General features: G+C 28.0%; 1 protein-coding gene across 2 annotated transcripts in view; it reads left to right on the top strand.

Moving 5' to 3' along the window:
- Positions 1–25,649, top strand: part of LOC119616433 (steroid receptor seven-up, isoforms B/C) — a 44,940-nt gene that overhangs the window by 9,587 nt on the left and 9,704 nt on the right. The window contains exons 2-3 of one of the 2 annotated variants that reach the window (XM_037972768.1): positions 5,182–5,331; positions 11,946–12,497. In XM_037972768.1, the coding sequence (XP_037828696.1) occupies positions 5,182–5,331; positions 11,946–12,497 (702 nt within the window). Of the gene's footprint in view, positions 1–5,181; positions 5,332–11,945; positions 13,732–25,649 lie in introns of those variants that run through there. The other variant, XM_037972767.1, reaches the window with a different exon arrangement.

Below are 25,649 nucleotides of genomic sequence, written 5' to 3'. Positions count from 1 at the left end.
CAAGTTTCTAAAGTAAACATATGTATCATCATCATCATCATAATAATAATAACAATATATGTATCTAAGCATAATAATTCTTGTTGCACTTGCAACATATATACTTCATATACAAGAAGCAGTTTTGTATGGTGCTTGCCTCCATATGTAGCAGTGTTTTAGCCAAAGATTTAGTTTGAAGTTATGGTGTTTTTTTCAAAGTTAGCGTTTGTTTTGTAATTAAAATCCACAAACAAGCAAAATTAATTTAAGCAGTTTTAAGTTCAGTTTTATAGCCAAAACTAGGTTAACTTCCTAAATTTAAGTAATATAGTTTTTCTTTAAGATTTTCCTTAGCTAAACAATAATCAATCTTTTAATTGTCTCTTGATATAGCAGTTTAAAACTTTAAGTTAAATTTTTGTAGTTGTGGGTTTTTTTCTTAGCGTTTTTTTTTTCTAAAGTAATTTCACGCTTTTAATTGCTTGACGATGCGCAACAAGTGCGCGTGCGCAAAACGTGTGTTTCTTTTTGCTCATTTCTCGTTTTGGCATTTTGATATGGAGTTCATGTTTGTTGCACTTTATTTAATAGTTCTATGTTATTTAGGTAATTTTCTATTAGTCTAGATAGTTTAGTTTTTTGTTTGCTTGCCGCATTTGAGGAAGTTCAATTAATTGCAGTTAATGTTCAGTTAACTTAGAAAAAAAAAACTGCTTATATTATAAAGCTTTAAACTAGAATTGCTAGTTTTTCGTCTGTTAAGAGTGTGGCGTTAAGGTCTGCTTTATTATTTTAACTGTAAAAAAATGAATATTTGACACGCAAATCTTCTTCTAAGTGTATTTCATAAATTATAAGAACTTTTTTTTTGTTTTTTCTATAATAAAACGTTTAAAACTTAACTTAAGGATTAGGGCGCAAAAGATTAATATCTAGATAGAAGTAGTGTGTTTAATTAATTACTTATTAAGGAATTTTAATTTAAGATTTATGTTAATAAAACGGCAGCTTAATAAATGGTTTAAAAGATAAATGTTGAAGTTTTTAGGTTCATTATTTTTAATGAAGTTGAACTAAAAATTGCTATTAAAAAAATTAAATCTTAAACTTAATTCTAATAGATTAAGCTTTTGTTAACAGTTTGTATTTTAATAATTAGCAAAATGTTTGCTAAACATTTTTAAACAAAAAACTTCCCTTCCCTTTAAAAAAATTATTTTTCTTTTAAAAATTCCCATCATTTATTTTACTAGAATTGTAAAACAATAACTAAAACTCATAAAATTCCTTTTAAGCTGTAAAAATATCATCAAAACTCCAAACACTGTTGTGGCTTGCAAAGGTTTTAAAGCTGGAAATTTCAACTTAAACAATACTTTTCTTAAATATTTTCTTAAAAAAAGGATGTTTATAGGGAAGAAGAGGGGGGGTGCTTTATACCAAACACTAGTATTTTTATACCTTACACCACCACTATTAGTGAGGAGGGTATTATGCGTTTGTGCTGATGTTTGTAACATCCAAAAATATTGGTTCAACACCTTAAAGTATAGCAATCGGCTCAGAATCACTTTCTGTGTCGCTTTATATATATATGTCTGCCTGTCTGTCTGTCCGTCTGTCTGTCTGTCTGTCTTTCTGTCTGTCCATCTGTGTGTCCATGTAAAACTTGTGCGCACTCTACAGTTCGAAATTTTCAAGATAATTTGATTAAATTTGGCACATACTCTTCTCAAGGACGAAGCCTATTGAAAATTGTTAAAATCGGTCCATTATTTCGTTTAGCCCCACTACAACCGTACCCTCCCAAATAGGGCTTTTGAGCTCATAAATATGTTAAATGTTCTTGTATCATTTCAAAAATCAGCAAAAACTTAGTTTTATATAAGTCTTAATGATACTGCTGATTTTCGCAAAGATTAGGCTTCATATGACCCTATACCCCATATAAAGTCCCCTTCAGAAAATGACTTGATGGTCAAAATTCACTTATAAACACTAATAACACGATGATATTTTGCATATGGGTATCATATGGTCGACCATGCCCAAATATAAAATCTAACTTGTTTTAACATATCAGCATGCCTAGCATGTCGGTAAATCGCCTAGTTTTTAGATATGATTTTGCAGAATTCACATTGATAATAATGATGACTAGAAGTATATGAGTCTTATATCTTATGGTGATGATGACGATTTATACTTAAATCCCATATAAAACATATTATATGATCATCTAAACTGCAACAACAACAACAACAAGAACAACATGAAACCACGTTATACTACATAGTCACGATTTCTGGTTTACAATATATACTATATAGTTTTGGTGGCTGTTGTTTAGCTTTAAAGAAAACAACAAAAAAGGCTTAAACCTTTATAGTCTGTTTAGCAGCCTGTATGCTAGAATATAATACAAACATATGTTAGCCTAAGTAAGACCATATGCTTGGCTGCTAGATAGTTTTAGTTAAGAACTAAGAAAAACGAGATAATCCTTTAAAAAAAAGTTAAAAAACAGAATTTAGGAAAAACTATTGATGAAGATAGTGTAGATTTCTTTATTCTTAAGATATTTTTTTTTTTTGCTGTGAAGCCTCTTTTCAAAATCAGCATCTGTTGATCTTAGTTAAAGCAATTGTTTCATGATTTTGAAAAAAGCTTTATAATGATTTCTTTAAACTTAGCAAATCTTGTTGTTGTTGTTGTACATTTTACATTAAAGATATCGTGTTATATCAATAACCGAAAAAGGGTGGATCTCCGCAAATAAAAATGTTTTATATACTCCCTACTCAAAATAATAAAAAGCAACATACACTCATAACAAAATCAGTTCTTATTTTTTTTATAAATTTACCATGAATTTTGCACGTTTAAAGAAAAATCCTGTTTTATTTTATATTAAGGAATTTACAACTATGTATGCCATCTCTTTTAAAGCGTTTTTTTGGACCTAACACCCGCATTGTAAAGTTTTTATATAGTAAGCTACATATCTACATACATATGTATGTTTAGATACACGTATGTATGTATATAGGCTTTGTAATACAACAATTGCAATTGTATCTGAAAGTTGGCTTTTTGCGCATGCTTACCATAATTCAACACAGCAACAACAACATACACAAATTTAGTTTAACGTTATTGTTTAACAATTGTTGTTATGTTTTTTTTTCTTGTGTTTTTATGAATTTTATTGTTGCAGGCTTTTGGCTCAGTTAGGTTTTTTTTTTGTGTGGCAAACTTTTTAAAGGTGCATATGGTCAAAAACTGGTTAAGGTGGTGTTGCTTATGTCTGGCTGGTCTGGGCGAATTTTTTTTTGTAAAATTTTGCTTTAGTTTGTAGTTTGAAAACTTTGGTGGGAAAATTTTTATTACTCTTTTTTTTTTGGATTTCATTTAATAAAGACAATTTGTTGGATATTATTTGTTTTTGCTTTCATTATTAACTATTTGCTTAAAAATTATTAAAAAATTAATTTTTTTTCAAAAAAAATTCTTATTCTAACCTTAAAAATTGTAAATATTTACTTTGTTTAAGTAAGCATTAGCAAAAACAACAACAACCAGGACTTTGAGTTGCCTGATACACATGTTTAGATACGTGGCGACATAAAATTAAACACACTTAAACATTTTTGTTTTTTTGCCTGGCTGCTTGTTGCTACAACATAAAAATTCGTGTTGTTGTTTTGTTAGCAACACAGTAAACCCTTTTTTTTAACAGTATTAAGCGCCTAGTTTTCAATATCAACTAAATTTTAAAAATCTCTCCCAAAACTAAACTAAAGTACTTTACAAAAAAAAATCTCTAAACATTAATTGAAACCCATTAAAGGTAATTTTATGGGAGGCGTTAAGCCATGAAACGTGTAACATGGCCATTGACATGATGTTAGGAAAAAAACAGAAAACCAGGAAGGCAGCGTCAGCCTGCTTTAACATGAACAGCAGTCAAGATAGTAAAACACTCAAAGTTTTAAAAAGCAAGTCATCGTTGCTATATTTAAGCCCCCCCAACCTAACCCCCCTCCCCTTCTGTCCAAAAAAGGGATAACTTTATAGTAGACAAAGTTTAGTTTAGTGGTGACTGTAATGTTTTTGTTTTTAAGCAAAAGTGATCTACCAGTTTATAAGTTCACATGGCTTGCATTAAACTATATATAAGTAGAAAACTTACTGGCAGCTTTAAGACAACAACTACAAAAATAGGGTCAAAATCCATGTTAAGATGTATTTAGTTTTTTTTGTATGCATGCATGTTGAAGGCATGATGTTTTGGCTGTTAAAGCTGCTAACAAGCTTGCTTACATAGTACGGAATTTGTTTCAAATGATGTTTAGTTGCACTCTGTTTAAGCTTAAGGTTTTTGTTTGTTGTGTTGTGGCCTTTTTTTGAAGTTGTAGCATTTATAAAATACCCTACAAATTAGTATAATACAACAATTTTGTAAGCTTTTTTGGAGAGCTTAAGTAAAAGATAATTAAAAACTTTTATTATTATTGAAAAACTGAAAGTGTTTTCTTTTTATAAAACAAAAATTATTAAAATTGCTTAAAAACTAACAAAGTTATGAAGAAAAATGTGTTTCAACCCCTTTAAAACAAAACCATTAAGTTTAGCAACATGTTGCTTAACAGTTAATGTTGCTAAGCAAGCTTGAGGTTTTTTGTTGTGGTAAATAAATTGTTGTTTTTTTAAGGTCATAGCAGTTTTAAAATACCCTACAAATTAGAATAATACAACAATTTTGTAAGCTTTCTTGTAAGCTTTTGAGGGGACTTTAGTACAAGATAATTAAAAGCTTTTGTTATTATTGAAAAACTGAAAATCTTTTCTTTTTATAAAACAAAAAATTATTAAATTTACTTAAAAACTAACAAAGTTATAAAGAAAAATATGTTTTCAACCGTAAGCAACATGTTGCTTAGTAGTTAATGTTGCTAAACAAGCTTGATGTTTTTTGTTGTGGCAAATAAATTGTTGTTTTTTTTTAATTGTTTAAAAACTAACAAAGTTATGAAGAAAAATGTGTTTAGAACCCTTTAAAAACAAAACTATTACGTTTAGCAATATGTTGCTTAGTAGTGAATGTTGCTAAACTACATATGTTAAAAGTGTTAAAGGTTTCCAAATGATTTTGTTTTATATTTATTAAAATTGTTTTTCTTTTTTGTTTATTTACAGGTTGCAAATCATTTTTCAAACGTTCCGTAAGACGTAATTTAACCTATTCATGTCGGGGGAGCAGAAATTGTCCCATAGATCAGCATCATCGTAATCAATGCCAATATTGTCGCCTCAGAAAGTGCCTCAAAATGGGTATGAGACGTGAAGGTAAGTGTTTTTTTTCTCTAATTTATTTTCTCATTTTATTTTTAATTTAATTTTTATAAACATACATTGTAGTTTTTGTGTGTATATATCTTTGCTTAGGGTCAATTAAAAGTCAAATTGCTAAGGCTGGTCTTTTAACGTCTATTTCTATTTTTCTTTCTATTGCATGTAATTGTTTAAAAAAAAAAACTATTTCGTTTTCTTTTTCACTTTGAGAACATTTGCAAATTAATTTGTAAAAAATAAGTATTTAAAAATAAAACGGAAGTAGCACGAGTTTGAATTTGCCTTATAGCCAAAATGTCAAATGCTTGGCATAGATTTGCAGTTTTGTCTTGTGATGTAAAAGTAAATTCAAATAAAATAAATTATTTATTTTTTTTAAAGAGGTGTTAATGAGCATATTGTCTTCATATTAACTTTTTACATAAGCCGATTATAACTTAAATAAGGGTTGTAAAAGCTTTATTAAAAAATTTGCAAAAAATTGTTTATTTTCCATAAAAAAAACTTAACAGTTTTAATTAACATTAAAAGCCAGGTTGTCAAATTTCCTTTAAACCTCTACTACTGGTTTTTGTCTAAGCTAATTCATTCATAACTAATCATAACTTCAATTATCTATAGCCAGTACAAACATATATTTAAATTCAATTTATATTAAAAAAAACAAAATGACAAACAACAACAACAAAATTCAAATGATTTCCACATACTACAATGACTTAATATCATTAATAATTATTAAATGGCATGAATAAATGTCTGTCTGTCTTTCTGTTTGTCTGTCTGTTTGTAAATTGGTCACCACGTTGTATACTTGTTGTCATAGGCTTTGGTTGCTACAAATTTATTGCTTAGTATGTATCTATGTATAGACATTACAAAACTGGCATCAATTAAACATGAAATGGTGTTAGTTTAAAAGCCACCTTATATTGACCTCTAGAACTAAATGCAAAAATTGATAAACTTGTTAAAGCAAACTGAGAAAAACAAACATAAATTACTAGTTAATGTTAAAGAAATGTAAAGAGGAAAAAACAAAAACAAAACGTTTAAATTATAGGGTAATTAAGCAGTCAACACATGGTCTGAAATTAGAAGAAATAGATTAATTTAATTACAAGACTCTTTATTGACAACAAAAACAATAATTTAGCCGAGTTTTACACCCTTGATCGGTTTAGTGCAGTCATTTACCTCGCATATATTTTAAAGACATGTTGCCAAATTTCAATTTTGATAAAAATACATTTTATTAAAAGAATAGTAGAAGATTTTGTACAAAAAAATTTCCTTAAAATTTGTGGTTTTTAGATTTGTATCGTTACAAACCACTTTATTGCCACATTTTTCAATATATATTTAATATTTTGTCAATTAGTTTATGATTACTGTTAGTTTTTATTTACGTATGTGTGTGTGTTTTTTTTAGCACAATTGACTTATTATTAACCATAAAATAAACAACAACAACCTAACGTTTCATTTTTACACTAAGTGTTTTTAAATTTGTATACAAGTTTTTTTTTACAAGTATTTGCTTGCAACTTGTTGACTTTGACAGCTAGCTATCAACAGTCATTAAATACAAAACAAAAGTAGCAACAAAAAACAAATATAATGACAATAACAATTAACTAAGCATTGATTTAACAAGTAATTTACTTTTATTGAATGATCAAGTCAGCTACAAACAGATCACTATATATAAACCGACAAAAATAACCAGCAAATAATGATAATGACAATCTTTAGTTATACAAATACCAGTATGTCAAACTTGGTTAATTTAAGTGAAATATTTGCACTGTTATTGACAGGTTTTTTCAAGCTAAAAGTATACCAATCGGCTCAGAATCATTTTCTGGTTAGATTTTGAAATGTCCGTCTGTCTGTCCGTCTGTCTTTCTGTCTGTCTGTCTGTCTGTCTGTCTGTCTGTCTGTCTGTCTGTCTGTCTGTCTGTCTGTCTGTCTGTCTCTCTCTCTCTGTCTGTCCATCCGTCTGTCTGTCCGTCTGTGTGTTCATGTAAACTTTGTGCGCACTCTACTGGTCGCAAATTTTCAATTTTTTACTTGTTATTTTTTTTCTTAAATAAATTATTATTTTTTCAACAAATTCTCTTTAAAGCACTTGTTTTCATATGATACTTAAACCCAGCAACGGGTTTTTTTTCCCCAAATTTCTTTAACCCTTCTCTAATGACCATTAAAAAGTTCAACACCTTGTTAGAAAAGTAGTAAATAAACCAGAATAAAATTCCTGTTTAAATGTAGTTTTTTTTTTTTCAAATTTCTTAAGCTTAAGAAAACGTGAGAAAATTTACTTTTTTTTACAAATTTCTTATAAAAAAAAAAACTCTTGGGTATTACTTTATGTTATAAGTTCATGACATTTGGTGTTTGGTTTTAAAGAATGGTCAAGTTTTTCGTTTCATTTGAACCCTATATGTCTTGTTTTTTAAGCAAATAGATCACCACCACCTTGTACGAGGTCATTATAATTTTAAAATTAAAATAATTTTTATTGTAATAAAAAAAAGAATTGTCAACAATTCGGGTACGAAAACTAGTTAAACTAGTTGTTTGCCAGCAAATAAATTTATATTATTTTGAAAATAAAACCCTTAAAATTTTCTTGAATTTTTTATTTTTTTTTTCAATAAAAAAATAGAGGATTTGTTTTTAAAAGACATTTTGCTTACCTTTTCTTTTAAAGATATTTTAAACAATTTAGAAGAACATCTGTATAGTAAAGAAATTAAAATAAGATTGACAAGTTTTTTTTTTTTTTTTTTTTTTTTTTGTGATGCAACACAAATGACATTTAAATAAAAGTGAATTTTTGTTTTTTGATCACATCAAGGTTTGTGTCTAAAATAGAAATTTAGATCAAAAATTCCTTTTCCTAAAAAGTATCTTTGCAATTTAAAAAAAAATAATCAAATGGGAATCGAACTCGGGAGCGAAAAATATTCCTTTAATAATAAAAATCAATATAAAAAAAATATCTCAGATTTTTTAAAATTTTTGTCTTTTTGTTTAAAAAACCTAGTTGGGAGTCGAACTCGAGCTTGTAAAATATTCCTTAAATAATAAATATCAATCTTAGATTTTTTAAATTTTTTTCTTTTTTTTTTTTATTAGAATATCTGGTTTATATTTTTCCCCCATTTTTTTGTTGGTACCCAAACACTCCTACAACATTCGTATGCATATAAAATACTATATGCATATATAAATTGTTTATCATTTAAAGTAATCTTTTGCAAAAAAAAATCCTTCTCAAACCATAAAAATTCAAGCAAAATATTTTTTGCCTTAAGGCTTATAACTCATAAATGTATTAACAATTCTAAAAACTACAAACAAAAACCAACAATTGTTTTGCAATTTTACTGTGAAAAGTTTGCAAGTGCTTGTTATACAAAAAAATCAAAATTCTGTAAAAAAAAAATCATATATCTTTTACCACACCTGGATTTTTTTGTTTTGTAACGTCTTTTTTCGTTAAAAAAAAGAAAACTGATCAAAACAAAACTATCTTTCAAATACAGCAAGAAAAGAAAAATTATTAAAAAAACAAACTAATGGTCAGTTTTGTCAAAGAGGTTTCAAAAATTAAAACTTGACCCTCATTATTTATGGCAATTAAAATAAATAAGTCTTTGTATATATATTTCCTTAAGACATCAGGGGGTTGCAATTTCTTAAACTAAAGCTTGTTTGTCTAGTTTTCTTAATGCTCTATACCACCCCTTGCTACTAAAAAATGTTTAAAAAGTGAATGGTCAAGCAAGCCAAAGAAGGGTCACTTCTTAAGTTAGTTCAGGTACTTTTATTTAGAACCGGTTTATGTCCTAATGTCCAGTTTTAAGTTGGCCTGGGAATTTAGATTTTTTTAGATACTTTTATAGTTCCTTTACAACCAAAAAGGTGTTGGTTGTATCTTTTGAGTATTAAGATTTTTTTTTCGTTCTAATATTTTGAAATGTTTATTTTTCTTTATCCCCTTTGATAAGATGCTGTTTGTGGTTATTTTTTTTTGTAATGTTTTGATTTTTAACATATTGTGGTGTTTTAAACAAAAGCAAATCTTTTAATAAAAGTAAATCTTTAACCACCTTTAAAAATACTTAACCCTTGCTTAAATGTTCTTATTATTTAATAAAATCCTTAAGAAAATTTTAAAATTTTTATTAAATCACTTTTTGCAAAAATAACACGTGCTTGAGTGTTTTTGTCTCAAATTTAATATCACGTTTTTTGCTAAAAAAAAACATAAATCAAAAGTTCTTAAACACTCTAAACTCTTAAACACGTGCTATTAAGGCAAAAAAGAACAACAACAACAACATATTCCAAAAAAATTTGAAAAATTTTAATTTATAGCTTTCAAAGTTAATTCAATATTCTGTTAATTTTCTTTTAATTTTTTTAAAACAAAATTTATTTTAAAACTTATTTTACAACAAATTTTCCGTTCATTTTCTTAATATTTGAAACCCAAATTTCCTATAAATAGTCAAATTTTCAATTTTTATTTAATTTTTTAAAATCAAAATATTGCTTTTAATGCTATGTTGCCAAATTTCATTAAAGTACTCAAAACTAAATTTATAACAATATTTTCTGCTCATTTTCTAATATTTGAAACCTTTTTAATTGAGTAAAAGTTTGATAACTTCTTTCAAAATTGCCCTGTTGCCAAATTTCCTATAAATAGGCAAATTTTAAATTTTTATCTATTTTTTTTAACAAAATTTAGTTTTTAATGCTATGTTGCCAAATTTCATTAAAGTATTCAAAACTTAATTTATAAAAATTTCCGTTCATTTCCTAATATTTGAAATCATTTTTTAATTGAGAATAAGTTTATCAAATTTTATTTTTTTAAATCAAAATTTTTCTTTTAGTGCTATGTTGCCAAATTTCATTAAAGTACTCAAAACTAAATTTATAACAATTTTTTCTGTTCATTTCTTAAAATTTGAAACCTTTTTTAATTGAGTAAAAGTTTGAAAACTTTTTTCAAATTTCTTATAAATAGGCAAATTTTAAATTTGTATTTAATTTGCTATGTTGCCAAATTTCATTAAACTATTTAAAACTTAATTTATAACAATTGTTTCTGTTCATTTCCTAATATTTGAAACCTATTTAATTGAGAATAAATTAAATTTTTCAAAATTGCCCTGTTGCCAAATTTCCTAAAAATAGGCAAATTTGACCATTTTCTCTTTAAAAATTTCTCAATTTCCTCTTTGAAAATTTCTCAATTTTCTCATTTAAAACAATTTCAAAATTTTTCAAAATTTTTTTTTCGCTAAATTGCCAAATTTCTTATGAAATTTTCTATAAATTCCATAAAATTAGCAACCATTTTATTTTACATATTTTTTTTTTGTTAAATTTAAAATTGCAATTTAAATATAATCAGTAGCTGCGAAAAAAAAGTGTCAACATGTTTTTAACCTTGTTGTATAGAGCGGCAGGCAAGCAAAAATAATAATAATAATAAATACTCGGATACATCAGCATACAAGACATACAAATAAATGACTATCAAAAGCAGTGGTCGGCACTCACAGCCAAACAGGAAACCAGCTCAAAAGCAAAAAAATAAAAAAGAAATTTCAATAAATCCTGTTACCACAAAACTTTTTCACATATGATCGCTTTAAAATACTATGTTACTCTTTGTAACGATCACTGATGTATAGAGATATAACAGTCATGGTTTTCAATGCCTTAAAGTGTTTTTCCATATAAATGTTTATATAAAAATTTGTTAATTTTTTTTTTTGCCAGTGTGTGTGTATTTTTGCATATTTAAGCTGTATTAATGTAAATTTTAATTAAAAGTAAATTTTTGGTGTCGTCAATAACAGCGATAAACAATGAAAACAAAAATACACCAGCAAAATATTGTCTATTTTTTTACACAAATAAGTTTAAGTAAAGAACAAAAAAACAAAGCAAACTGCGTTGAAAATTATTAAAGATTGTTTAAAAAATCCAACAACAAAAAAAGAACAAAATGTTGTTAAAAATTTACATATTTTACAATTTTAAATCTTAAAAGAAGGGTTGTTGCTTGGTGATGACGACTTTTTGTTTAAATAGACAGTACGTCCGTCTGTCAGTCCGTCTGTCTGACTATTCCTGGCTGTCTTAAGTAAAAAGTATCTGCTTACTTGTATATTTCTACATACCAACACACACTCATACATATGTAAAATCAGGAAATCCTTTGTTATTTTAAATCTCTACTTTACATATAATTTTTAGGGTTGCAGTCTTCTCTCTCATACACAACAAACTGCCAAGAATAGAAATTGAAATTTGTATAACAATGTGCAAAGATTGAGGTTGTCTGATTTAATTTCAACTTTTATTATGATATGTGGCATATTATTTGAAAAGTTCAGAGTTTTACGTATTTGTGTCAGTTAGGTATTGTATTACGTGTGATATAGTGGTCAAAATAATTATATTTGTTAGGCCACTATAGTATAGGTAAACATTAACACAAATACATACATAAACACTTTTTTTCTTTAACTATAATTTTACTAATAATTTTCTTTTTCTTGTTCTTTTCATTTTAGCTGTACAACGCGGTCGTGTCCCACCCACTCAACCCGGTTTGACTGGCATGCATGGTCAATATCAATTGGCCAATGGTGATCCCATGGGTGTTGCCGGTTTCAATGGTCACTCTTACCTAAGTTCCTATATATCATTACTCCTGCGTGCTGAACCCTATCCCACCTCCCGCTATGGCCAATGTATGCAACCCAATAATATTATGGGCATTGATAATATCTGTGAGCTGGCGGCTCGTTTACTATTCTCGGCTGTTGAATGGGCCAAGAATATACCCTTCTTTCCCGAACTGCAAGTTACCGATCAGGTAGCCCTCTTACGTTTGGTGTGGTCTGAACTGTTTGTGCTTAATGCCAGTCAGTGTTCCATGCCTTTGCATGTGGCACCTTTGCTGGCGGCCGCCGGTTTACATGCCTCACCCATGGCTGCTGATCGTGTGGTAGCGTTTATGGATCACATACGCATCTTCCAGGAACAAGTGGAAAAATTGAAGGCATTACATGTGGACTCAGCTGAGTACTCCTGTCTGAAGGCTATTGTGCTGTTTACCACCGGTAAGTTGTTGGATATCCTCTATAAGGATGTGCCAGCACTGCTTAGCAAAGTTTCTCAGAAAGTGTTTACACATAATGCCGCCAATGCTAGTCACAATTCCTCTGATAGTTCGGATAGATCGAATGAAGGCCAACAAATGGCAGATGAAATCATGATGGTGGTCAAGGAGCATTTAGATGAATTAAATCGTGTCGAGTCGGAGCAGCTGCAACAGCATAATTCTGCCGCTGCCATGCATTTGGCAACATTTATGAAGACGGTAGCTGGTGTTGAGGCTGTTACGCAAAATACCTTTTCGCATAGCAAAGAAAATCATATGCCTAATAGCTTTAGTCAGGAAAGTGAAAAACCAGTGAAAACTAATTCACCTTCCACCACGGCTGGTATTGTGCCCTCGGCCACAAGTGCTTTTAGCACTTGTGCTCCCTCTCATAAAGCTTCTACTGCTGTACAGCAACAACAACCGGCCCCACAAGAAGATTTATTAACTGCTTTGTATAATTCGGCCAATAATGCCAATCACACTAACAACAGCAGTGGTTTGGGTAACTCTGTTAACTCTCAAACTCTTAATCTCAGTAACTCGCCTGTGAATACCAGCAATAATATGTCTACACCCACCTCGAACACCATCATGACTAATCCTGCTTATCTGTCACCCTCTCAGCAACATAGCCAGCATCAACAGCAGCATCAGCAACAACAACAACAGCAGGCTGCTGCTGCCGCTGTTGCTACTGCCGCTATGTTCTATCAAACCCCGCCACGTTCAGCTTTTGGTTCTGCCTTTGATATGTTCCATCATAGTACACCATTCGGAGTATCTCATGCAGCGGCAGCCGCTGCTGCAGCTGCCCACTCCTCAACGGGTGGTTCATTTAGTAGTCCTAGTTATAGATATTCGCCCTATAGTTTCGGCAGTAGATGGCAATTGTAGAAATCATATCGTTTAGATATTATTTCCTATACCAAATAGTTCAAAATACCAAAAATCTTTACAAACTCTATTTCTCTCAGTGTACTTAAACTAGTTTGTAAAAAAATCTGCCAAATATTTTGTAGATATTGTAAATTTAGTTTTCCCCCCATAAAAAAGTCTTTAGTGTTTTAAACAGTATTAAGTGTGTATTTATTTAACCTGTAAATGCCAAAAATTACTTAAGATTTTAGTTTAGTTTAGTTATTTATTTAAATTATTTATTTTTAAATTAGTGCCTATTTATTTTAATTAATTTATTTACGCCTTAAGCATAAGTATTATTATTTATTAGAAAAAAAATCAACAAAAACGAAAAAAATTTTACTTAATACATATAAACAAATATTTAAAAAAAAAACATTATTGGTCTTATCTCTTATTTAATTGTTATTAAAAAAAAAAAAACGAAAACAAAATTTTAATGGTTTATGGGATTTTCTTGGAATAAAGGGTTGTTGTTTTGTAAATCGGTTTTAATTTTTGTTTACAGCAACTCTTGTTTTAATTGGGAAAAATAAAGAAAAAAACAATTTTCAATTGTGAAATTTTTTCGCTTTTTTGTAAAGTAACTTTTGCTTTAATTAACAAAAAATATATGTTTTGTACAAACAAAAATAATAATCTTTATAAGATTTGGTTGTGATGAACACGAAATTGTTTATGACAAAATAATACAAATATTTTCAAATGATTGCTGTATACAATATGAAATTAAGCTTTTATTAAAACTTGATATAAAAGATAAAGTGTAAAGAAATAAAAGTTTTGAAAGAAAAGCTTTTATCAATATGCTTGCTGCTAACAAATATTTGTGCTCACAAACAAACTATTCTTTAATACTATGTAAATTAAAGTATCATATAATTGTAGCAACCAAATTTTATTTTGTCACAAGCATAATTTTCTTTATTACAGTAAAGAAATCAAAGTTTTTAAAGAAAAGCTTTTATAAATATGCTTGCTGTTAACAAATATTGTACTCACAAAATAAAATATGCTTTAATACTTTGCAAATCAATGTATCATATAATTGTGGCAACCAAATATTGTTTTGTCACAAGCATAATTTTCTTTATTACAGTATAGAAATCAAAGTTTTGAAAGAAAAGCTTTTATCAATATGCTTGATGTTAACAAATATTGTGTTCACAAACAAACTATTTTTAATGCTATGCAAATCAATGTATCATATAATTGTAACAACCAAATATTGTTTTGTCACAATCTTAATTTTCTTTATTATACATTTAACGTGGGAAAAAAAAATATTTTGGAAATTTTGAATTTGATTAAATATTTCATCCAACGATTTTGTTTTGTATTTAACATTTTTTTTGTTATTTCAATTAAACAATAACTTAATGTAACTCCTTGTTAAAAGTTGGTTTATTTTTGGTATCTTTTCGTAAAAATTCTTGTAGTTTTTTGGTTTTAATTTAAATATAATTTTAATTTTAAAGAAAAATTAAAATTTTATTTAAATTTAAAACTTTACTAATAATTTCCAAAACATACTAATTTTTTAAAATTTATTGCTTTTATTTATTTTTATGTTATCTTATTTTATTATTTATTATTATTTTCTTAATTTATTTATTATTTTTATTTATTTTACTAATGGTTCTAACTATTTTTTTGTTTTGCTTTAATTTTCTTTGACATTTTTTTATAAATAGAAATTTTATCACGTGAGTTTTCCAAACAAATTTTCGGAAATTCTCTAAATATCTCATTACACCGTTTCCGACTTAATTGGTGATCTATTAAACCGATAACAATTTGAATATTATTAAAGAATACTCTTAATGAATTTAAGAAAAAAATTAAAATTTTCAGTTTTAACCAAAGTTTTTATAAGTTTTACTTTTTCATAGAAATTACATTTCTAGAAAATGTTCAGCAAAATCAGAATTTCTAGAAAATATTCTATTTAAGAAAATTGTGGAAAAGTTCTGTCGAAAAGTTCGATATTTTTAGAAAATTGTGGAAAAATTTTAAACTTTTTTTTCTTAATTTTTATAAAAATTCTGAATTTTGAGAGCGTTTTTTTCTATTTTAGAAATTTTTTTTTAAATTCTACATTTTTAGATTTTTTTTCTGAAAATTCTAGAAAAATTTCTATAAATTTTATATTAAAATCGTTTAAATCTCAATTTTAAAAACCTTTTTGATAAATTCTATATTTTTAAAAAGTGTTTGTTAAAATTCTGAAATTTTAGAAAATTTCTGACAAATTCTGATTTTTAAAAAATTTTTCTTCATTTTAAATTTTAAGAAAATTTTCCAAAAAATTTTGAATTTAAAGAAATTTGTTTTATTTTAGAAAATTTTCCGTAAATTTTACATTTTTTTAGAATTTTGTAGGAAATTTTTTATTTTTAGAAAATTTTCGATAAATTTTATTTTGAAATCGTTTAAATCTCAACTTTAAAAACCTTTTTAATAAATTCTATATTTTTAAAAGATGTTTATCTTTATTCTGAAATTTTAGAATTTTTTTTATAAATTCTGAAAATAGTAATGTAATTGGTTATTGGTAAATTATACATTACAAGTAATTGTAATTGGAAAAACTTCAATTAAAAGTAATTGTAATTGGTTATTGCTCAATTACAATTACAAGTAATTGTAATTGACCCTGATAATCAGGAATGGTGGTAATGATTATATAAAGTATTTTATAACATGGTTAATTACAATTACTTGCAATTTAAGTTTTTCCAATTACAATTGCTTGTAATTTGTAATTGACCATAACCAATTACAATTATTTGTAATAGTTTTGCCAATTACAATTACTTGTAATTGCAATTGAAGTTTACCAATTACAATTATTTGTAATTGTAATTTAGGTATCAAAAATTACAAATTACATGTAATTATACGGAACAAAAATTCACAATTAGAAGTAAATTTAATTAAATTAAACTTCAATTACAATTACAAGCAATGGTAAAGGCTTTAATTCCAATTACTTCAAATGTAATTGAAATTGTAAATGTAATCATTACCACCCCCAAGCCTGCCTATATTAAAAAAAGATATAACATACAACGATACAATGCTACAACACCGATTGTGAGTTGGACAAACATATATTTTGAAAATGAAATGTTCATCAATTAATTATTGACAAAGCAAAGAATAACCATTCCCTAAACTCTCTTCTATTTTGCCTAAACGTAACAGTAGCTAATCTTAACCTTGACTTATCGTAGATTTGGTATTTGTTGTTGTTATGCTTATGTAGTTAGTAAAAAGTAGATTTCCATTTAAAAAATATGCTAATTTGACCATTTTTTCTTTAAAAAAAGTGCTTAAATTAGCATATTTTTTTGTTCTAATAAAAATTGAATTTAATTAAATAATACACAAAATTTAAAGAATTATTTAATTAGACTCAATTTAAAACATTTATCCATCAATTTTATTTCATTTTTATTAATAAAACATTTTTCTTTTTTCATTTTTGCAAAGCTTATACTTTTTTTCTAAATCTATAACACACTTTCCCAAGCACTTATTTAATACCACATGCACACACACACTCACACACACACACATATACATAAAAAAGCACTTTTCCTAACAGCATAATCATCCCACAACAACATAAATGCAACACATCCATTTGTTTATAATGAAAAAAAAATGTGAAGCACTCATATTGTAATTAACACTACAACACCAACTACCATTACTACCACCACCACACAACCTCCAACAACAACAACCACTACTCCCCACTAATGTCCTAACATTTACAAGGATTTAAGGATATCATGGCCAACTAACATGCAACATTTATTGCTTACAACATCAAGGAGTCAGTTATTGTTTTTTTTAACGCATTTTGGTTACATATGGTTTTGTTTTTATTGTAATATTTTAACTCTGGTGATTTGTTTATTATTTGTTAACATATTTATTAATGTTTTTTATTTTTAATAATAAATTTTTGTTGTTTAATGTTTTTAATTACATATATTTTTATATGTATATTTTACTTTACAAACAAAATTTACAATAAACTTTTTTTATTTATTTGTTTATACAAAGAAAAAAATTACAAAAAAAAAAAACATGGCATTTATTATTTAAATAATTATTTAGGTTTTATTTAATATTATTTATTTTATTTTAATTTTATTTATTTATTACTTTTAAGTAAAGCTTAATTTATTTCTAAATTTTTTATTTATTATTTAAAGTCCTTGAAAGCTAAATAGTATTGGTTGGTAGAAAAGGTTATTTCTGCTTTGTTATTTTTCTAAAGTTTTATAAAATTTAAAGTCCCAAATTAAAAGGTCATTCAAGATCAGAATATCGACAAGGGATAACACTGTCTTAAGGGATGACGTGATCTCAATTTACTGATGGCTCAAAGACATAAAGGGACACGGGATCGGGAATGTTCTCCCAAAAACTGTCTCTTCGACTACCTGACACCTGCACGGTTCTTCAGGAAGATATATATGATATCGATACAGCCGCGAGAAGAATCCGGGAACTAAATCTCGAAAATTCGACCATACTTGGACAGCCTTGCATCAATCAAGGCTCTTAATTCCAATGTTATTAAGTCGAAATGTCTTCTCAATTGTATTCAATCATTGGCACAACTGACACAACATCACATTGAGTTGATATGGGTTCCAGGACATGAGGGCATCCGGAGAAATGAAATATGTGATAAATGCGCAACCAAAGGGTCGTCCCTAGACTTAACCCTTGCGCAAAGGGATATTCACACTCCCCTGGTGACTCTATCAAAATTAATAGATGACTGGGCTTTGAGTAAGACGGAACTCAGGTGGTCAAATATCACCACTTGTAGAAAATCGGCCCACTCTGACAACGGATAGGACTAGGACTCTCTTGTCTCTTAGTAAGAACTCGATTAGGCTTCTAACTGGTATAATTACTGGGCACTGTATGATTGGACATATATCGGAAGGTATGGGCTTACCCTCGTTATAGCTACTGTAGAATCTGCTTGGACAAAGAAGAAAAGTGGAATCGGTGAAAGACCTTTTATGTGACTGCCCATCCTTACAAGAGCACATACTACTCTATCTTGGTAGAGCTCTTTTCCATGATCTGAACTGTCTCAGAGATGCGTTAATAGTAAACATGATCGGTTTTATTAGAAACACGAAGACCCCGCAAGAACCAAGTAGTCAACGAAATTAGGGAGGGAAACCATTCTCTCGACATAAGGGAATGACAATTCCAAGGGTATCACAATGGGCCACAAGGCCTCCGTATGAACTTGCTAACTAGCGAGTAAACCACCTAACCTAAAGTCCCAATGTAAGGAACTGAAAATAAAACATGCCTAATATATATATAAGAAAAATTGCGAATACTTCGTTGCTACGCATTACGAAATTGTTTCGTAATATCTACGAAATATTTTAAAAATTTTATTATATGAATTGTAAATTTAGTAAAAATTTACGAAGAAGATATAACAAAAGGTTTTTATACTTTCGTAAAATTACAAAACGATTTGATTAAATAATATTTCATATTATACACGAAATGTTCATAAATATTACGAACAAAGTAGTTACGCCATTTTTTTCGTAAAGTTAAAGCACGTTAACAAACGTGGTAAGCTCACCGTTGCCAATAGTGACAACGAATTGTTGCAATGTTGACAACGTTGCGTTGTCAACATTACTTAGTATTGTGGTACGTATGTATATACTTTGACAACGGATGTTATTGAAAAATGATAAACACTTTGGTGTCAATTTGGTACCAGGCGTCTATATTTCTTTTTCCCTCTGTGTATGATTCACCAATATGTTTCCTCTGCTCGCTCTCTAAACATTTCAAAATCTAAACAAAATTTACTACACACTTTTAATTTATCAATACTCACAAAATTAACAAACAATTTATTATGTTTATGGACTAAGACGAAATCAAATTTAAATCCAGTTATAAACTATTTGTAAAAAAAACCTAATGCTATTGGAAATTCTAAACCTCAGTGTAGTTTTCTAACAATTTCTGATATTTTATGTTTAACAACATATCTCCTACTACTGCAACAACAAAAAAAAACAACATCAACGACAAGAAACATCAATGTTATGCCTCTTAAAAATTGGTGAAATTATTTTCATTATTTTAGTCAAGACCAACAGGCAACGAAAAAAAAAAAAAAAATAAAGAACAAAGCACTCAACGTAAAAATTTAAAATGTACAATGTACACACTAGTGTAGCTTTAGTACTTTACATTACAGTATGAGTATGTATGTATGTACGTATCTATGAATGTGGTAGAGATACAATGAAAACGATGATCGTTGCTTGTAAATAAGCGACATAAACGAGTGTTGTATTAATGTTCATAATGTGCAATCTTGACGTCAATAAACGTCGTCGCTTAAGTAAAGGACAGCATAGCAAATCTTTACATGTTGTTTTCTTATGCTTATGTTTCAACCACACTGATGCCTACTACTACTTCTTCTTACTCTACTCCTCTCCAGCAGCAGTTGCAGCTTAGGCAAGGAGGCTCACAAATGTGCATTAAAAATCTTTCTAGCAAAATATTCTGCAAGAAAATCGAAACAAGACGACAAAACTTTTTTTTAAAAGAGTTTAAGCAATAGCAATTGCTATTGCCTTAGCAGCACTATAAAAAGAAGTAAACAACTTCAAAATCAAACAAATACAAACGTTTAAAGGAAGCAAATAAGCAGGAAAAAAACACAATCGTTATAACATTAAACAGTTGTTATTTGTGAAAGATACTCCGGGAAAATGTGTATGTAACGATGTCTAAACGATTTAACATTAACATTGCCGATACTTCTTCTACTTATGCATATTTTTATTTGCTTTCTTATAATATACAGTATGAAGGAGAGAAGTTGCTGTCAATGTTTGTTTAGAAATAAAATTAAAGTTAGCGGTAATTTAGGAAGTTGGCTGTTGGCAAGTTAGAATGAAAAAAAATATGTGTCATATTATGTAGATAAAGATATGTATGTAAATAAAATGACCTATATTTAAATAGTGTGCAAATTATGGAGAAAATTAGTTGAATTCATCTGTTGCTTATAGAGATGATTAGTTTGCTTACTAGCCTATTAGGATTTGTTATTTTAATTCAAATTCGTGTTATATAAATGAATATTTTCCGATTTTTATTTTAAATAAGTCCGTATTTCGAGGCGAAAGAAAAAGCTTTCGAAACACAGTGTATTTAACATACAAATTCGAACATTTTTGCTTTCGAATCGAGTTACAGTGATTCAGAACATTAATCCTGGGGTGATTACTGTTCCAAATATAGATACCCTCGTAAAAAAGTTCTATTCATAAAGTCAAGGTTTGGGAGCCTTTTCAAACTTTATATAAGAAACATTTGAGCCTAACATTTTCGCTGATACAGTACTTAACAACAATTCAATTCAGTAATATATAAACTAAATATAATACTTTGATAGGATTTTCCGAAATCCGAATAAAAATAGATCACATTCAAAACTGATAGTTCTAAAACTTAAAAGGAAATGACTAGAAATTGGGACACTTTTCAAACTTTATATTGTTCACTAGAGGAAGGTAATTATAAGGCCTATTTTTAAGTACCTTATTTGATGATAACTAGAACCTTTTCAGCAGAACATCGGACCAGAATACCAATAACAGATTCTTCAAAAAAATTCGATCACATTCTATACTGATAGTTCGTTCACATTGTATACTGATAGTTCTAAAAAAAGGGTAAATGACTCGAACAATTTCAGATTAAGTTCATAGATTCGTTCATAGATTCGTTTATAGTCTAGTCAGAAGTCAAGTGAATAGTCTAGTCAGAAATCAAATCTATAGAATAGTCCATATACTAGTCCATAGAATAGTTCATTGATTAATTAGTTTATAAGCCTGTTCATGGACTAGTTCATAGACATGTTAATGGGTCACAGACTAGTCAACAAACTAGGCCATAGACTGGCCAATATACTATTCTATAGATTAGTCAGAAGACAAGTCCATAGTCTAGTCTATATTCATATAGAAGTTCATACACTAGTCAATAGTTATACTAGTCCACAGAATAGTTCATAGACCAGTTTATATACCAGTTCATAGATTAGTTCATAAGCCTGTTCATGGACTAGTTCATAGAATAATACATTAAATAGTTCATACACTAGTCCAAAAACCAGTCATTGAACTTGTCCATAGACTTGTCCACAGACTAGTTCATATACTAGTCTATAAGCTAGTCCATAGACTTGTTAATAAATTAGTTCATAAACTAGACCATAGAGTATTCCATAAACTAGTTCATAGAGTAGGTCATAGACTAGTTTGCCATATACTATTCTATAGACTAGTCAGAAGACTAGTCTATAGTCTAGTCCATATTCATATAGTAGTCCATATACTAGACCATAGACTAGTCCATTGACTAGTCAATAGTTATACTAGTCCATAGACCAGTTCATAGAGAAGTTCATCGATTAGTTTACAGATGAGTTCTTAGACATGTCCATAGAATAGTTCATAAACCAGTTCATAGACTAGTTCATAAGCCCGTTCATGGACTACTTCATAGAGAAGTTTATAGATAGACTAGTTCATAGACCTGTTAATGGATTAGTTCCATAATACTACTCCCCTGACTTGGCCATACACTGGTACATAGACTAGTTCATAGTTTATAGACAAGTTCATAGACTAGTTCACAAAAACGTTCATGGATTAGTTCATTTACTACATAGTCCATAAACTAGTTCAAAGACTTGTGAATGGACTAGTTAATAAACTAATCACTACAGTAGTCCATTAACTAATTCATAGAATAGTTCATAGACTAGGTCACAGGCTAGTCAATATACTTTTCTATAGACTAGTTGGTGCCATTTTAGCTGCTGTGAGATTAAATCCCAAAACTAAATGCTCAGAATTCGATCATGAACATTAACATGTATTGTCTTACCATTAACAGGTCCTCGTAAGTAATACGATTTTAGAAAGAATTATCTTTCCCTTTTTCAGCTCTAGACATAAATTCAATAGTATTTGCTACTTCGATAGAGAAGAATCCGTACAATATCTTTTATGTTATGGACCCGCTCTATAAAAGGGTGACTAAAATATTTAGCTATAAGACATTTCATTTCATAACTGTTGCCAGTTGGATCTAAGCTCTCCAAAATATTTAAAATGCAAGTATCCGTAATAATTTTTATGCAAATCAGAAGTCATTCTTCTGAATCTGAGTTACGTGTACACTTTAAAATATACAAGTATGTAATTTTTTATACCCATTTATTTAAGAATCTAGAGTTTTTTTTTAAAACTACCAAATTAAACACGTTTTTTTTTTAGCTTGTTACGTCAATACGTTAAATATTCCAAGAATTTGTTTTTGTTTTTAGCATGTGTTTTACAGCCAAATGCAATAATGTATTAATAGTAATAAATGTATTAAATCATTAGTATTCGTAATTATACGAGTAGTACAATTTAGAAATATTTTAACAGATTTAATGACAGGCAATAATAAATGTATATGAGATGTAATAGTTTTTTTATCTCTCTGCACATGTAACCAATAATACGAATTATGAATACTCTACTTAATAAAGCGCCATCTATAGCAGGGATTTTGATTAATTTAAAAATATATCATAGAGAGACATCTATTGTTAGTTGTAGGAAGTGATGCTGTTAATTAGCAACTGAAAGGAATATTAAAATTTTAGTTTTCCTTTAAACGTGTTATTAGTTGAAACTTTATGTAGGGCAGTGTAGTTCAAAATACTGATATAGGGTATAAATGGTATGGGGTATTTAAACCATATATAGTTAAATGTAGCTAATATCTTACTTTACTATCTTATAACTTTCATTAAATAGCAATTGTTCATAAATTCAATTGTACTATGACCTCAAAACTCAACTATTCAACGAATCCAAAGCAGAAATGCAAAAAACAACATACATACGTACTTATATTAACAGTTGACTATTCAAGAAACGTGTTATTAACAAAACTAATAAAGTTATAAACTTTTCTATAAAATATATTACTTTGAGCAGAAATAATAAAAAAATATCAAAAACAAATAAATAAATATTCTTTTTAGAAAAAAAAAAATTTAAAATATATAAATGCTATAAATTTTATGCTACAATTTATAAATACTCAAAAACGGTTTAACCTTTTCTACACCATCATATTTTGTCAAGAAACTCATATTTTTTGTGCGATTTTGGTTTTTGGGCTTATTTCTATATAAACATTTTCTTTTATGTTTAAGAGAAAAAAAACGTACTACATTTATAGTTTGAAAAATATTGTAACATAAGTTTTAAAGTAGAGATTTTATTCTGGTTGGCAATTTTGTTGTTGTTGTTCATTTTCAACTGTTTTCTTGCTTGATGCACTCTGGAGTTTATTGTGGCTTTAGCTGTGGCATCAAACTTTAAATGCATTTACGGTCATTATGCATTTAAGACATGCGGTCACGATCTTTTCAAAATACGAACAAAACAAAAAAAAAAAACGGCAAAAATACTGCATTGAACTTTTTACCAACAACAACAATATCTAGAATAAAAGCTATACACAGTAAACTGAACCTACACATACGTACTTAATATAGGAAAAAAACGAAATCCTCTACTATATATATCTAAAATAATCCAAGTTCAAACTAGGTTTACTACTCACAACAGTTGGGATATTTTTGTTTTTTTTTTTTACTATTTTCCCTCCCAAACCCTCAATGCCTGTAAATCAGTTTGTATGCATTTTTTATGGTATATAGAATCAGGTATTAGGAATGTCTTTCACTTTGCAGATGACTTGTTAGAGCTGCTGACTAAGTGCTTGACTACCCATGGTTTTAAGACGAAAAAAAATGTTTATACTCTTAGTTGCAGTAGTGTAAAGTAATAAATTTTAGTTGAAAATCTAGTTGACAACTTTCTGGTATCAAAGTTTTGATCTTTTGTTATTACTATAGCTTGTCAGCAGGAATTCTTTCCTCCAAGGGTGAAAACCTTTAGATGAAATATTTATGGTTTCATTACTAGCGTAAAATTGCGTTCGATAAACGCTTTATTTACATTCGATACATTTTCTTTCTATAGAAAATTTACGATAAATTTTCTTTCTTTAGAAAATTTACGATAAATTTTCTTGCTTTAGAAAATTTACGATAAATTTTCTTGCTTTAGAAAATTTACGATATAATTTCTTTCTTTAGAAAAATTACGATAAATTTTCTTTCTTTAGAAAATTTACGATAAATTTTCTTTCTTTAGAAAATTTACGATAAATTTTCTTTCTTTAGAAAATTTACGATAAATTTTCTTTCTTTAGAAAATTTACAATAATTTTTCTTTCTTTAAAAAATTTACAATAAATTTTCTTTCTTTCTTTAAAAAATTTACGATAAATTTTCTTTCTTTAGAAAATTTACGATAAATTTTCTTTCGTTAGAAAATTTACGATAAATTAGCTTTCTTTAGAAAATTTACGATAAATTTTCTTTCTTTAGAAAATTTACGATCAATTTTCTTTCTTTAGAAAATTTACGATAAATTTTCTTTCTTTAAAAAATTTACGATAAATTTTCTTTCTTTAGAAAATTTGCGATAAACTTTTTTATTTAGAAAATTTACGATAAACTTTTTTCCTAGAAAATTTACGATAAATTTTCTTTCTTTAAAAAATTTACGATAAATTTTCTTTCTTTAGAAAATTTACGATAAACTTTTTTATATAGAAAATTTACGATAAACTTTTTTCTTGGAAAATTTACGATAAATTTCTTTCTTTACAAAATTTTAGAGTTTTAGAATCTTAATGAATACACTATTTAACACTTCTGCACATACCTTACATTGTACCGTGTGTATGTCATGAAATTTTGATTTCTTCCTTTTGTACTCTGCTTCCTAAGAAAGAAATTTATTTTACGTTTGTTGTTGTTTTTTTGTCTGTATTATTTCGGGAATTTTACCAACACCCCCACCTTATGACTGTCTTACTTTATAGCTGCATTTGTTACTGTTTTATTTCTTTTCGTCTATAAAAATCAATTCAATTTCTCTATAGAGTATCACGGTTTCTGGCAATAACTATTTGCGGCTTTAGGTCTATACTCCAACTAATTTTAACGATA

Source organism: Lucilia sericata, unplaced genomic scaffold (genome assembly GCF_015586225.1).
Source record: "Lucilia sericata isolate MDLA Ls3-8-SP2 unplaced genomic scaffold, ASM1558622v1 Contig000072F_arrow, whole genome shotgun sequence".
Classification (NCBI taxonomy): Eukaryota; Metazoa; Arthropoda; class Insecta; order Diptera; family Calliphoridae; genus Lucilia; species Lucilia sericata.
Note: the sequence above shows the minus strand (reverse complement) of the source record. Positions and strands in the feature narration are given on the sequence as shown.